We start from the raw sequence: 14,497 nt of genomic DNA on the forward strand, positions 1-14,497 counted from the left end.
CCCCCCACCCTTTGTCCCCTCCACCCCTTCTTCCTCCCCCATCCCTTTTCCCCCCAAGGCCCTCACCTGCACTGGCTTCTTTTTTCCACCCTCATTGTTTTCTGCCTCTTCATGCTCCCTACTTCCCTGGGGCAGGTTGGTGTAGTTGGCCAGGCCACTGAGCAGGGAGGACACCATGGGGCTGGTGTCCATTTCCTCCTGTGGAGGTGGGGGTGGTAGAGTTAGGACACAAGGGCCCAGGAAAGGAGAGGCGAGCTACATAGTAGGAGGCAGAGAGAGATGGGGGTGAGGAAAGCAAACCATTGGGGGTGGGATGAGATGGGGAAGGAGGAGGAAAAAGCACAGAGAACAGGGAAAGTGGATGTGGGATAAGGAGAGGGAGTAGCAGGGGTAAAGGGAAGGAGAAGGAAATGGAGAGGAGGACACTGTCCCTGAGGGAGGAAGAGAGGGAGAGAAGGAGGGAGTGGCGGATGAATGGGGTGTCACACAAACTAGCAACCCACCTCAAACAGGGCCATATTCTTGCCATCATACTCCCTTCCCTTCTCTGTGTCAGTGCTGTTGATGAAGGGGCTGCTCTCCTTGGGGTTGCCATCACCTGAGAAGGCAGAGGAGTCAGGGGTCTGGCACCAATGGGTTGCCATCCTTCTGCCTGGGCATCCAGCTATGTGGCCACTTTGACTCTCTGAACCTCAGTTTGCACATTGGAAAAATGGAGCTAACAGTAATGCCCCCCCCCCGTAGAATTTTAGTTGACAGGATGTGTAAAGAGCCTAGTGCATTCCCTGGCACGTAGTAGGTTTTTAATGAAGATGTGAGTGCTTCCTTGCCCTTGGGGGGTCCTTCTTCATTCACTAGGTCACTCTAGACTCTCCAGGTGCCCCTCCTCGACCATAACTGGGACCACGCTGGTGTTCTGGGGTGAAAGCATGCTCTTTCCCAGAGACAAAGGCAGAGAATACTAAAGCCTGAGGACCAAAGGATACTTTACCTCTTGGAGAAGTGACCCATGTGGCATCCCCTATGCCCCTCATGCATCTTCAGTCAACACATATTTACTGGATCTCTACCATGTGCCAAAATCAGCATGGGAGGGAGAGGGAGTAAAACACACACGAAGACACCATCTCTGCCCTCAGGGAAACCACAGGCAGAAGAGATAAAACAGTATTCATGAATTTCCAACCCAGAGTGGTAAATTCTGTGATAGGAGATGAATAAGGGACTGTGGGAATACAGGAGAGGCATTCAGCCCAGCCTGGGAGGTCACGGAAGGCTTCCCAGAGGAAGTGACAAGTAGGCTGAGAACTGAAGGATGAGTAAGAGCTACGCTGGGAGGGAGGCGGGAGGGTGTTCCAGGCAGAGAGAACTGCAGAACAGCATGTTCGATGGCCCAGAGGGAAGAGTGAAGAGAGTGGGTCAGACATGCTGAAAGAAGCCTGATCTGGCTGGAGTCTGAAGAAGGGACATGGAGGGAGGGGCTGAAAGGTGGAGAGTGACCTATGAAAAGATGAGCCTCAGAAGGTGTAGACTCAGTCCTTAAATGATTAGCAGGCCATGTTAAAGATTTTGGACTTCATCCAGAGGACAATGGGAAGTCATTGAAGAGTTTCAGCCAAAGAGGTGCCATGAACAGCCTTGTGTTTTAGAGCAATCACTCTGGCCTTTAGATGGAGAATTTCATCTAAAGAAAGTTTGAGACTTTCAGTAATCCAGGCAAGGGCTGAGGATGACCCAGGCCAGAGCAATGCAGGACAATGGACAGACCCAAGAATTATTGGCACATATTTTTATGCCAGATGTTTGGGGACATGAGAAGGAGAAACCTAGGATAATGTCTGGGGTTTCTAGCATAGGTCAATGAGTGGGTGATGGTGCTATTTAATAGATGTGGGAAGGGCAGAGACTGGGGGTGGGTAAGAAGCTGAATTTGACTGAGGGAAAGGCAGTATAGGACACTCAAGTGAATACGTCCAGAAGGCTCTTGGATATACAGAGCCTGGGCCCTAGAAGAAAGGCTGGGCAGGAGAAGGAGATGAGGGTAACCCATGACAATGTGTGGAGGAAATGTGTCAAACCATGAATCTGGATGAGATCACCCAAGGAGTAAGTCTTTTGGGCCCCTAGCAGAGGTCCTTTCAAAGAGACATAGGAGACCCCCATAGGCACTTTCCCTTGGCTTCAGCCGTCACCCTTTCTCAGCTCAAGGGCTGAATCCCAGGAGCAGACATCTGGAGAAAGTCGCCAATAAACAAATCCCAAATGAACCTGAGGCCCTACATATTCTGAATTTCCTGTCCCCTGGTCTCCTGTCATGTCTTTCTCCACCTCCATCTTCCCAATCCTCCCCCGTTTTTCTCCTCCCTACCTCCTGGAAATCTTCCTTAGTCACCCAGCCAGGGTCCACCCCTAGAGCATGACCTGTTACAAATCCAGTCTCATCCTGACTCAAAGTTGTGGAAGGGGGAAGCGATGCCTCACCAGCTCAAGGGACACCCACCACCTTCTCCTGCCACCACCTCCACCTCATCGATCAAGCCAGGAGCTCCTGGTCCCTAAACAGGGAGCCACCATCAGCTCGTTCTTCTCCTCACATACCTGAGTGCCTGGAAATAGCAGATCTGTCCTCCCAGCGAGAACCTGGCACATAATAGATGCTAAGGGGGGGGGGGGTGGGGGGTGGAAAAAGTCTTTCTCAGGAGGAAAAAGTATTTGGAGATAAATTCCCCCCGGCTTCCTTCCTGACCCCCAGGATCTCAGAAGAGCTGCCCGGGGCCAGAGAATAGGAGAAATAAAAGAGAAGTGGGTTCCTCCTCCTTTTAAAAATGCCGACAAGATGCTTCATCAACATACTGGGTTGTGGGAACAAGAAGGGTTCAGGGGGATAACAAATTTCTTAGAAAAGGGCTGGGGGGGGGGGGGGTGTCAAGATTTAGGCTCCAGTCCCAGCTTCACTGGCCGTGCCGACATGTTCGGCAAGTCACTTAAACTCTCTAAGCCTCAGTTTCCTCCTTTGCAAAGGGATAATAATCGTGCTTAACTCACAGGGCTGTTCTGAGGCTGAAGGGAATAACGCCTATTGGGTGTGCCTAGCACATAAGCGTAACTATTGCTGCTATTACAAGTACGATTATTATTCATGTTCGTGGTGCCCCACCCAGCCCGGCCTCCGCATCCCACACCTCTCCCCAAGCCGGAAGATTTAGGGGCCCTGCCTCCTGTGGGACTGGGTACCTCTCCCCGCCGCGTCAGCTCCGCGTCGGGACTACAGGCCACGAGAGCCCCTCCCCTCTACTTTTCCCGCCCCCCTCCCAAGCCCCTCCTCCTTCCTGGGGTCCCAGGGAACGCGCCGGGCCGCGAGGGGGTCGTCCTGGCCCGAGACCCGGCTCTAGGGAGTCCCGCGCCGGTCTCCATGGCGACCGCGCGGGCAGAGAGCGCAGCGCCGAGCCGAGGCGGCCACGCGCCCGCAGCCGCTTATGTAACGCGACGCGCTGCGCGGAGCCAGACTCGGGGCCGTTTCCCAGCTAGGAGATGAGGGCCGGGGAGAGGGCGGCTCGATAGGCTGGTCCTGGGTCCCGCCCTTCCACCTGCCATCTGGACGGGATGCCAGGCCGCCGGCCTCCTCTGCCGGGGGGCTGATTTCGTCCCCTCCCTGGAACGGCGGGCGCACTGGTGGAGGGGAGAGGGGTGAGCTTCAGGAGTTCTCAGAGGAGCAGGGGGAACTGCGAAGGGGGAACTCGCCCCGAATCCCCAGAGCCAGGACGCGGGCTGCCGGGTAGCGGCGAGTGGCGCGCGCGCGAGAGGCAGGGCCAGACTGAGGCTGAGCCCTCTCCGCCTGGCCCCCGCCCCCGCCCCCGCCCCCTGGGAGCTCTCAGCCCGAATCGGCTTTCAATTAAGCTGCGGCGGCCAGAGCTCCCGGGGAGGAAACAGGCGAGCGGCGAGGGCTAAGGAGCCTCCCCCGGGGGCCTGGGGCCAGGCCTGGGGGAATCCCCAAGCCAGATTGGGGTGGGGGAGGGCGTCAGACCCCAAGGGGATAGGAGGCGTGGGGGCCAGACACAGTATCCTTGGGTTCTTCCTTAGTCCGGATGAACCCTCCTGCTCAGGCTATTCCCACTTCCCTGAGGTCAGCACCTCGCATTCCCAGGTCCTCCCCTACATCCCCAAGAACCTAAAATCAGAGATGGCAGAGGCTCTCAATCTGATAGTCCCTCTTCCCTCAAGTCCAGCAGGTCCTTAGAGCCCCCTACCATCACCTTCAGGCATCGCCGGGAGGCCTTATCTTTCTGGGACCCCAAACTCCTGACCAGGTCCTGGACCCTACACATAGAGAGAAAGTCTCCAGATGGACCTGCTACACTCAGAGTCTAGTAACTAATGGGGAGGGGGTAGAACGGAAGGGAGCTTTTAGCTGGACTCCTGTTCCACACACACAGATAGATGCCTCTTTTCTAGGCCTCCGGAGACCCCATGGAAACCCCAAGGCCCAGTAAGGCAGGAATCTCAGGATAGAGAAATCAGGGCTGGGGGATAGGACCATACCCCGTATCTGGGGGGAGCAGAGATTCTCTCTCAGGCTGAGTCCCTGTCTTCAGAATGGAGGTATCTGAAGGGGATCCCAGATGGAAATGACACCCCCCCCACACACACACACACACTCGTTCCCGGGGCACCGCGTCGGGATGCCTGGATCTGTCGCAGACTCGACTTTGCCAAACCCTCTTCCCCCGGAGCCTAAGCCTGCTGGGGAGGGGGTCTGCTACAGGATGAGGTAACCCCAGGGTCACCCGGGAGATGGATGAACTAGCTGGCTAGCTGGTGGTTCTGACCTCTGTATACCACTCAACGTCAGGAAGGAAAAGAGGGTCTCAGACAAAGAATTGGGGACCCTGGTGCCCACAGCCTTCCCAAGCGGCCACTTGGCTCTGACTTGGATCCAGGATCCGGAAGACTTCAAGTCTAGGCTGCCAGTCCCTGGAAGACCTCGCTCTTTCAGTCCTTGGGGCTCTCTGGTCATCCCCCGGGGAGGTCTGCAAGAATCTCAGCCCAGAGGGTCAAGCAATGCCCAGGGGACCGTTTGAAAGCGCGGAGCGCAGACAGCCGGAGCGGGAGGCGCGCTAGTGCGCAAGGGACGCAGCGCCGCTGGAGGGTGGGGGGTGGGGGCGGCTGACAGCCGTGATGGATGGCTGAGACCGCTGGGGGGCGGCGGGGGGCCTGGGAGCCCGAGGGGGTGGCTGGCCCGAAGACCTCAGAGCGGGGAAACTGTGGAGGAGGGCGGCAGAAAGCAGGAGCGGCGAAAGGACCTGCTTCAAGCCCCTGAGCTCCTAGCGAGTCTCCGCACCCACCGCAGCGCGTCCGCAGTGTCCGCGCCGCGGCGCCGCTGGGGATTCAGCTGCTGGGACCCCATTCCTGAGGCCTCGCTGGGGAAGCTAGCAGAGCAGACTAGAAAACCTCCCCCTTGCCCCGCCCTGGAAACCTCACTGCCATCCCAGTGTACCGAGAGAGGAAGGGGAAAGAGGGAAGAAAGGAGGGTGATCTTGCTTCCCGTCCTGAATAGGAACCCATGGGTATGCGAGAGGGAGAGGGAGATTCCGCAAAGTAGAGCTGAAAATCTCCGGAGGAGGTACGCTTCAGTCTGAGGTCGGACCTCCGGCAGCTTTGGGGGAGGGGGGCCCCCGATTGCACCAAGTGTCCCCTTAAGGAGACACCACAGCCCGGACGGGGGCTGTCATATGGTTCCAACCCCCCATGGGTATACCTTCCCCCCACCTTTCAGTTGAAAGTCTCAGAGCGAGGGACTGCAGCAGACTGCACCCCCCCCACCCCCTCCCCGCGTCGCCGGTCAACGCTCTGCGCCAGGACGCCGGGGTCCCTTCTTGAGGAAAGGAACCCTTCCTCCCGCCCGTCGAGGTCCACGTCAGCCCATTCTAGCTCTTCCATCCCCTTCCCACCGCCTCCCCCGCTTAGCTAACCCACGTCTGCCCCCGGACCGTGGGCACTGGCAACCCCCTCGGCCCCCAGCCCTGCCACGGGCGCGGCGCATTCCAGCACCTTGGACAGCGCCTGGCGCATTCCAATGGAGTAGGGCTCCAGGCCGCTGTGGGCGCCCACCGCCCAGGTCAGTCCCAGCCTCTTCTCTGAAGGAGGCGGCCCCCGCTCTGCCTCTAACCCTAGAGCTGCCTCCTCTCCTCGCCGCCCCCTCCCTCGCCGCCCCCGGGCCGCTGCTTACCGGGGTTGGCTCCCCCGTCGCCGTCCTCGCAGTCCGTCAGGTTGTTTAGCATGGTGGCGGCGCGGCGCCGGGCCCGGGGATGGCTGCTCCGCCTCGCCCGCGCCCCTCTGCCCGCCTTCGCCGCTCTCTCGCTCGCTCTAGCTCTCTCTCGCTCTCCGCTCCACGGAGGAAGAAGCTGCAGTGCCCGCCCGCCCGGCGCACACACACTCGCACACGGACACACGCTCACACCCGCGCGCGCCCCCTCTCAGCGGCGGCGCTGCTCACCTCATCCCGTATGCAGGAGGCGTGAGCCACTGGCGGGGTTTTGGGGGGGAGCGCGAGAGGGAGGAAGAAGAGGAGACGAGGGGAGGGCAGAGCGCGGCTGGAGGCCCCCTCGCACGAAAACTGGGGGCTTGTACGGGTGGGATGGAGGGGGTGCTGCGGGGGACGGGGGCCTCGCCTCCCACGAGCAGACGCAGCTCCGCCCGCCCCCCACTCCCCGGCGCAGGCGGGGCCGGCACGTGGGCAGGTGCCATCCCGCGCCCTAAAAATAACGGCAGGGAACTAGGTCGCGGCCGCGGGGAGGCGGCCCCGCAGCGGCTGCCTGGCTAGGGGTCTGGGGTGACCCCTAGGGGGAAGGCGAGGAGTACTGATGCGGCGGGGGTGGGGCGCCATGGAATACGGGTCTCTGGGGATCCTGCCTGCAGAGCTGGGGAGGCCAGCCCTGAAGAAGAGTGGAGAACCAGACCCTTTCCCAAATCGCTGGTCAAGAGGTTGGAACTTGGGGTGTGTTGAGGCCAGAGCCCTTAGTTGAAGCTCTGTGCTGCCCCCAGGGGTTCAGGGTCACTGGGCTGAGCTGTCTGGCTCATTCTGTCTTAAAATGGGAGGAGTGGAACCTGGGGAGTTGCAGTGAACCCTCTCATTGTGCTTAGACTGCATCCCAGCATCTCACCCCCAAGACAAATCCCAGGAGTCCAAGGCAGGGACCCTCTGACTATAGAACGACCCTGGGAACAAGATGCGATGAGGAGGAGAGAAGGCAGCGGTAAGGTTCTAGGGATCTCAGACTCCTCACTAGGGAGGAGGCAGGGACAAACTGCCAGGGAGGGCAAACTGGTAGGAGGCACGCCAGGGACAGAGTGGGGGAGGGAGGAATGAGGCCGTCAGTCGGTTTGGGACCAGATTTTCTCCTGGGGCAGGAGTGTCTAATCCCCTAATCCAGGATTGCTTTCTGAGGATTCCAGAGCCAGCATGCTCTCTGTGTTCCTCCCCCTCCCCTGACACCAGTCCTCCAGAAGCTTGATTGGGACCTCTCACAACCCCTAGAATCCAGACCTGAGCCAGTGGTGGAGACATCTCAGGAAGAAGCATCCCAGGTTTGGACCGTTTGTGTCTCCAGAAGATCTAAACACCCAAAGGGGAGAGCACGTTAAGGGGAAATTATTTTCAGACTCACCCTAACCCCCAGCACTAGCCCTCTAAATTCCAGGAGAGTCCCAGGGCTGGAGAGGATCACATCAATCATCTTATCTAATAGACAGCTTTCACCTTATGGACTGAAAAAAAAAAAAAAAAAAAAAAAGCTAAGGCCCAAAGAGGAGAAATTACTGCCTATGGACACTACGCCAGTGAATGGCAGGATTCGGTCTAAAACCCAGTTTGCTTTATTCCAATTTAGGAGTCTTCTTCAACATAATTTCTTTTAAAATTGGTCCTGCCTCCAATAGAAGGGACAAAGATACATTCAAACCAAACTGCTCAGCCGTCTCCGATCCTTGGCTACTAAAAAGGGAACAGGGAGCTCTCTCCTTTCTCTTGTGGTCAGGCTTCAGAGGTGCAGGACTGAAGTACCCCTTGCAACTGGAGGTAGGCCCAGAAGATCTCCAAGGGTCCTAAAAAGCCATCCACATGACTGGAGACCCCATGCAAGGGCACGGCTTTTCAGAGTCACGGACAGGGCCTGCTGTTCAGAGTCCTTGTACGCATCTGTCAGTGGCTTCAGATCAGGTTGATCACAGTTTTTGGCAGCTGACGGAAAGGGGCTTCTGAGGGATCCACCAATAAGGTGTCACTGCCACTGGGTTTTGTGGATGCTGGAAGGACTTGTTAGGATGGAGAGCTAGCTATTCAGACAAGGTCTAAGAATTGGTTTTCTTGGCTTTCCCAGGGAGAAAACCACAAAAAAGGTGAGATGGGTTTGGCGTGGTGGCAGGGGTTAAAAGGACAGCAGGTGGATAACAGTGTTCAAGAATTCGTAAACACTCCACTACGTACACACCCCACCATCACCACCACAAGCAGCAGCATCGTGGTTTTCCACTACTCTGTAGGGACAGGTAACATAGCAAAATGTGTAGCATGTTTGTCCGAGAAGTACTGTGAAATAAATTAAAGGCTGAGATTTTTTTTTCTCCAGCAATCTCAGATCTGGGACGTTCCCCTGGATCTGTTTCCGTTCGTTTGTGGTCCAGAGCCCTGGCCACTCAGGGACTAAGCCCACCCACAGGAGGAACCTAGATCCCAGGGGAGTATAGGTGAAGGCAGAAGTGATACCTCCTCCCCTGGATACCCCCTCCGCCCACCCTCACCAGAGCTTCTATCTCACAGGACATCTGGGATTCAAGAGATAGTGATGTTCTCCTGCCGTCTGCCCCCAAATTCTGTGTACCCCTGGGGAAAATTAAGTTGCTCTTTCTGGGCTTTAGTATCTCCATCTGCAAAATGAAAGGGTGAGGCCACATAAATCCAAGGGACTTCTTCCCACTCTGAAAGCTCTTAATGCCCACTCCATTTATCTCAGACTAAAGCCATGGAGCCCTTCCTAAGGAGCCCAGACCAAGTAAGGAGACAGACCCAAGGGGAGACCCTGCCCCTTCAGTTCACACCCCCCGCCTCTGAAGGAGACTGATACCTATTCTGGCCTCAGGCCAACCCTCTGCCACGAGACTTTGAGAAAACACATTGCAGACATCTTCTGCACTGCCAGCCTGGCCTTGGCCGGTAAGGTCACCAGTAAGGTGACCCTCAGCCCTGAGCCCCAGGAACATGGCTGTCAGCTTAGCATCTCATCTCCACCCAGAGCCCTAGGAAGATTCCCCTAGGGCTAGGGGGATGCTCTCATTAAACCAACACAAGATGGAAGCGTCCTGTTTCTGAATTTGAAAGCTCTAAAGTTCACGGCCCCCCGCCCCACCTTATGCTTCTCACAGAGAAACAAATTTCACAGAAGCTGTCTGAGTGTCAGGATGTGGGAACTGGACGAGGCTTTATAAGTTATTTTTGACCACCCCTCATTTACGAGGAAATTAAAGCCTCGAGGCGGAAAGGTACAAATTTTCTTCATGGGGTGAACGTGTGGCAGACTGGGGACTAGAATCCAGCTCCCTGACCTCCAGGCCAGGGCTCCATCCGGGGAACCAGAGTAGGAGGCCATTTGGAGGAAGCTGGAGCCACCTGACTGGATTTTCTTGCCACACGAGGCAGGCATAGCGTTCCTCTTTATGGCTTAATCCCTGTGCATCCTTATCTGCGTATCATTACCCCCATGACCTAAGCCACCCACCCCAGCTTTGGCCTCCTGGAGCCAAGGCTCCGAACTCCCTCTTTCACTCTTCTCTCCCCAAACTACATGCCGGTCCTCCAGACCCAAAACCCTCTCAGTGAATTGATGAGTCCAGCGCATAGCACACCCCACACACACAGGGCTCGCCGCAGAGCACGTCAACCACCATCGTCTCCGTGGCAACCAGGGGCTTAATTAACAGGCTGCAGCCCTGTCACCATGGCAATGGCACCCCAACAGCCCCCTATTCCCCTACAGATTCAACCCGTCTTCCCTCTTTCTCAATCTGGACCCCCTTCTCACTGCACCCACCACCCCCACCCCCACCCCACCTGGAGAGCTGGTGCCCGCAGATCGCTCTGGTTCATTGAGAAGAGGGGAGGGGAGATGAGGGGGATGAGAGAGAGAGAGAGAGAGAGAGAGAGAGAGAGAGCAGCCCGTCACCATGGCAACTGCAGCCCCGTTCATAACCAGTTTGTTGCCATGGAGATTCCCAGGGCTCACCTTGGGCTGAGGTACTGGGCTGTAAGGTTCTGAGTCCTGGCTTGAGGAAGGGGTGACTGCACAACAACCTGAACAGGCTGGAGATCTCCGGATCATATATTTATACCAATAACTCAGTGTCATTCCTCCCAATTTACAGATAGAGAGACTGAAATATGAGGTTTGGGTATGGGAGAGGCAGAGAACCTCACCCTTCTAGATCATCAAAGAATCCTAGCATTCTTAGGGCTAGAATGACCCTCAGATAGCTTCCTGTTCAAATCTTTTTTTACTACAGATGAGGAAGTTGAGGCCCAGACAGGGAAGCAACGTGCCCAAGGGCACAGCACAGAGGCTGAGCTACCGCGTGGATGGGCTGTACCGTGGTCTACCCCCTAGCATAAGGCGGCTCCTTGTCACTCATGGGAACACATCTCAACCCCCGTTAGCCTTAACCCGGGCCCAGGGTTCTTTCCAGTGCCCTGTCTCCCTCCACCAGAAACTGAGGCACAGTGGGAAGTGGTGTAAAGAGGTGGGGAAATAGTTCAGAGTTGTAACAACTGGCCCTGGGTCCACTTGTAGCCAGCCAAGTCACCGTCAATCTCCCCATGGTACCAATGAGGCAAATGAGGCATGGGGGCTGCAGCTGAGGGTTAGTGGTGGATTCAAGGATCAGCCTCTGATTTGCTGCTGTCACCCCTCTAAGCTATGTTCCCACTATAGCTGAAACTCTGGCAGCAGGAGGCACTTCCGGGGACAAACTCCACTCGCCTGGTCCAGAGTTAAAGACAACGCTCGTACACAAGTGACCTGCCAAACGTCTCCCAACCCTACTCTACCTTCCACATGCTGCCATCTGTCCCCGTGGGCCTGGGTGAGGACAAGAGGTGGGGAAAACATCTCCTTGGGGCCAGAGGTGGACACGAGAACAGCTGTGGGAAAGATATCACCAGATTTTGGGTCCCCCTAGGGAGCCCTTTTCTACTTCCCCAGGCAGTAACCTAGCGAGGAGGAGGTGCTGGACGCTGTCTCGGGGCCAAAGAGGTTAAAAGTCACCCAAAGCGTTCCCAAGATGAAACTTCTAATAAACTCATACACACAGGTACCCACTCCACAGACAAACACGGAAATACATCAACATGCCCATCAACACCCCGGAATACAGTGACACATATAAGCTCTGACTCACTGACCGCCCCACAGGTCATCAGAGCTCGCGTGGGATGCTCCTCCCTCAAGACGCACAAAGACACACACACACACCACCTCTGCCATGAACATACAGCATTCCAGATTCACATCCAGTTTGCACACATACCTGCACACCCAAAACTGAGAGCCATATTTTACTTCAACATTCAGGAGCTTGGAAATGGGAATGGGAAGACCGATCAATCACCTTGGAATGAGAGAGAGGGCCATCTTATTCTCAGGCCAGGGGATGGGAAATGGGAGGAGAGGAGAGCAAGAGGAGGAGAAACGGAAGCTTCCAGACACTCCCCTCTCGTCTGATAAACATTAAGCACCTACTAAGTGCCAGGCTGTGGGCTTGGAACTCAGAACACAAAGATAAAAGGATATGGTCCCTGCTTTTGAGTTGTAGGAGACATACAAGTAAATAACGTGCATCCACTGGGACACGTGCTCTAATGGTACAGTGGGTGGGCAGGAGAGGAATGACTGCCTTTGCCTGGAAGCAAGGGAAAGTGAAAAGGGTTTTCAGGAGAGGTTAAATGAGCCATAACCCATAGAGTGAGTAGGAGTTTCCCAGCTAATGGAGGTGGGAAGATGAACATGGACAGGTTCAGCAAATGAGGAAAAGAGTTCAAATACGGACTATGGGTTTGGCCTTTATCCTAAAAGCGATGGGGAGCTTGTGTGGAGGATGATTAGGACAGGATTGGAGGCAGGCAGACCAGTGAGGAGGCTGTGGCCGTGGCTGAGGCCTTGGGAGAAATGATGGAGGTTTGTACAGGGTGATGGTGACAGGAAGAGAGATGGGGACAGATTCAGGATCAGTTGGGGGGGAGGGGTAGGCAAGATGTGAGGACCAATTAGATCTGGTGGGAAAAGAAAAGGAGGCATTGAGAATAGCTCCTGGAGTTCTGACTTTTAAAATTATAAGGATGGAAAGGACATTCATGAAAATAAGAAAGGCTACAGACAGTTGACAGAAAATATGAAGAATGGAGGGACCCCAAGAAATCCAAATGGTCATGTCCAGGAGGCGGTTGGTTCAGGGGCTGGAGCCCTGAGGAAATCCAGGCCTCCGTTTGGTCGTCTACACAACGAGGGGGTTCGCTAAAGAAGCTCCTAAAGGGCCCCCTCCAGGGTGGTTGGTGCTTAGTTTTACTGCAGTCCGGGTGAGCTCACCTGCGGCTCAGCAGCGACCCCTGGCGGCCCGGGGAGGCTCTTCCTCCTCCCCGTGCTGGGGCCACTCCAAGCCGATTCGCTGCGTTTCTTCCAGACCTGAGGGGCTCAGAGCCAGGAAGGGGACCCCTGACAAGTGCCCCCTGGGGAGGAGGCTGTGAGAGCATCCAGGGTGCTAATTCTTCATTGAGAGCTAGAAGGATCCTTCCCCTCTCCTCTTCTGTACCCTGGGTGTAACTTCCGTTACGAGACAACAGCAATAGGTCCTCGAAGAAGACGCCCCCAATCTAGCCTGAGCTTGTTCCACCCAACCCTCTTCTGGGGCTGGAGCAGAGGGACTTAAATGGGTCCCCAAGGGTCGGGACTGGAGACCCCACAGAATTCTCCCAAGATCTAGCGGCCCAAAAGTAACTTCTCTTTCTTCCATCTCCTTCCCGGGATCCCCAGGCGCTGTCCCCTCCAGGGAAGCCGAGGATTGGAAGATCCTCCAGGCACCAATCACCTGCCTAGCCGGCACCAGCCTCAGCGACCCGGACTCATTTTACCTCCCGCCCTCGACCCCACCCCAATCCTCCTGGCACAACCCGTTCCCTCTGGCCTCGCCCTTTTCTGCCCCCAAACAGAAATATCCTGCTTCCTCCCATTGCCTCTGGACCTACCCCTTAATCCTACCGCCCTCCTCTTTCCCTGGTTTCACCTTCTCCTCTCCGGTCCCGCCCCTTACCCGAAATGACCTCGCCCCTTTGGTGCCCTCCAGTTCAGCCCCCTTTGGACTCTAGTCCCTCCAACGCAAGATCCGCCCCTTCGCCTATAGCCCCACCCTCTTCCCTGTGACCCCGCCCACCTCGAATCTGGCCCCTCTCCTCACCATTTCCCATCCAGCCTCCTTCCCTCCCCTCTAGGTCCCCGCTCCTCTCCCATCTCCGGCCCTAGGCTGAGACCACCCCACTGTCAAATCCCTGGCCCTGCCCCTTCCAACAGAAGACCCGCCCACCTAGGCCCCGCCCCTTCTCTCGCCCCGCCCCCACGCCGCCAGGCCCCGCCCCCTGCGGCCTCTACCTTTGGCGTCTTCCCCTGAGAGGTGGCGGAGATCGGCTGCCGAATGCAGTTGGGACTCTAAGTCAGGGGTCCCGGCGGGCGCCGCGGAGGGCAGTGAGGTGACAGTGAACCTGCGGCTCATGGTGCGGAAAGGAGCCGGGCGGCGGCGGTACGGGCCCAGATCGCACAAGTGGCTGCAGCCCGGCTCCAGCAGACAGAAAGAGCGGATTCCCCCCCGTCCACCGCCCCCCACCGGGCGCGGCGCCGCGCAGGGTCCTAGTGCCCGCTGTGCTGAGCCTCTGAATGTAGCCATTTCGCTTCAAGTCCATGGGCTCTCAGTTCCGGGAAGCGCCTGAGGATCCCACCCGCAGCTGAGAGCTGTCCCTACACCGGGGGCCCCAGTGTGTGGCTCCAGGAGCCCGGGCCCACCTCTGCTGGGGTCTCCTACTAAACACCTGGGTTTTATTCACTCATTCATTCACTCAACACATCTTGAGAGCTTTCCTGTGTTTCAGGCAACGGTACTAGGCACTGGGGATACAGACTGAGATTGACTGGCTTTCTGCCCTCTTGTGGCTTAATTCTTTTTTTTTTTTTTAAGTTTATTTATTTTGAGAGAGAGAGAGAGAGAGAGAGCGCGTAGGGGAGAGTCAGAGAGGGAGAGAGAGAACCCCAAGCAGTCTCTGGGCTGCCAGCGCAGAGCCCAACTAGGGCCCAAACCCATGAAACCGCAAGATCATCACCTGAGCGGAAAACAAGAATCTGAGGCTTACCCCACTGAGCCACCCAGGCGCCCATCATGTGGCTTAATTCTAATGAGGAGTGAGGGAAGAAAG

General features: G+C 56.6%; 1 protein-coding gene across 1 annotated transcript in view; it reads right to left on the minus strand.

Annotated features, from left to right (window-relative positions):
- The window catches only part of SLC12A5 (solute carrier family 12 member 5), a 34,809-nt gene extending 20,518 nt beyond the window's left edge, over positions 1-14,291 (minus strand). Inside the window, exons 1-3 of the mRNA XM_047069710.1 lie at positions 13,683-14,291; positions 504-598; positions 67-198 (exon numbers count right to left, since the gene is read on the minus strand). Of these exons, the coding sequence (XP_046925666.1) occupies positions 67-198; positions 504-598; positions 13,683-13,974 (519 nt within the window). The 5' untranslated portion in view covers positions 13,975-14,291. The remainder of the gene's footprint in view (positions 1-66; positions 199-503; positions 599-13,682) is intronic.
- Between the last annotated feature and the right edge of the window lie 206 nt (positions 14,292-14,497).

The sequence above is a fragment of the Lynx rufus genome, unplaced genomic scaffold (genome assembly GCF_022079265.1).
Source record: "Lynx rufus isolate CCGP_SWC_20201006 ecotype Redwood Valley unplaced genomic scaffold, mLynRuf1.p SCAF_8, whole genome shotgun sequence".
Taxonomy (NCBI): domain Eukaryota; kingdom Metazoa; phylum Chordata; class Mammalia; order Carnivora; family Felidae; genus Lynx; species Lynx rufus.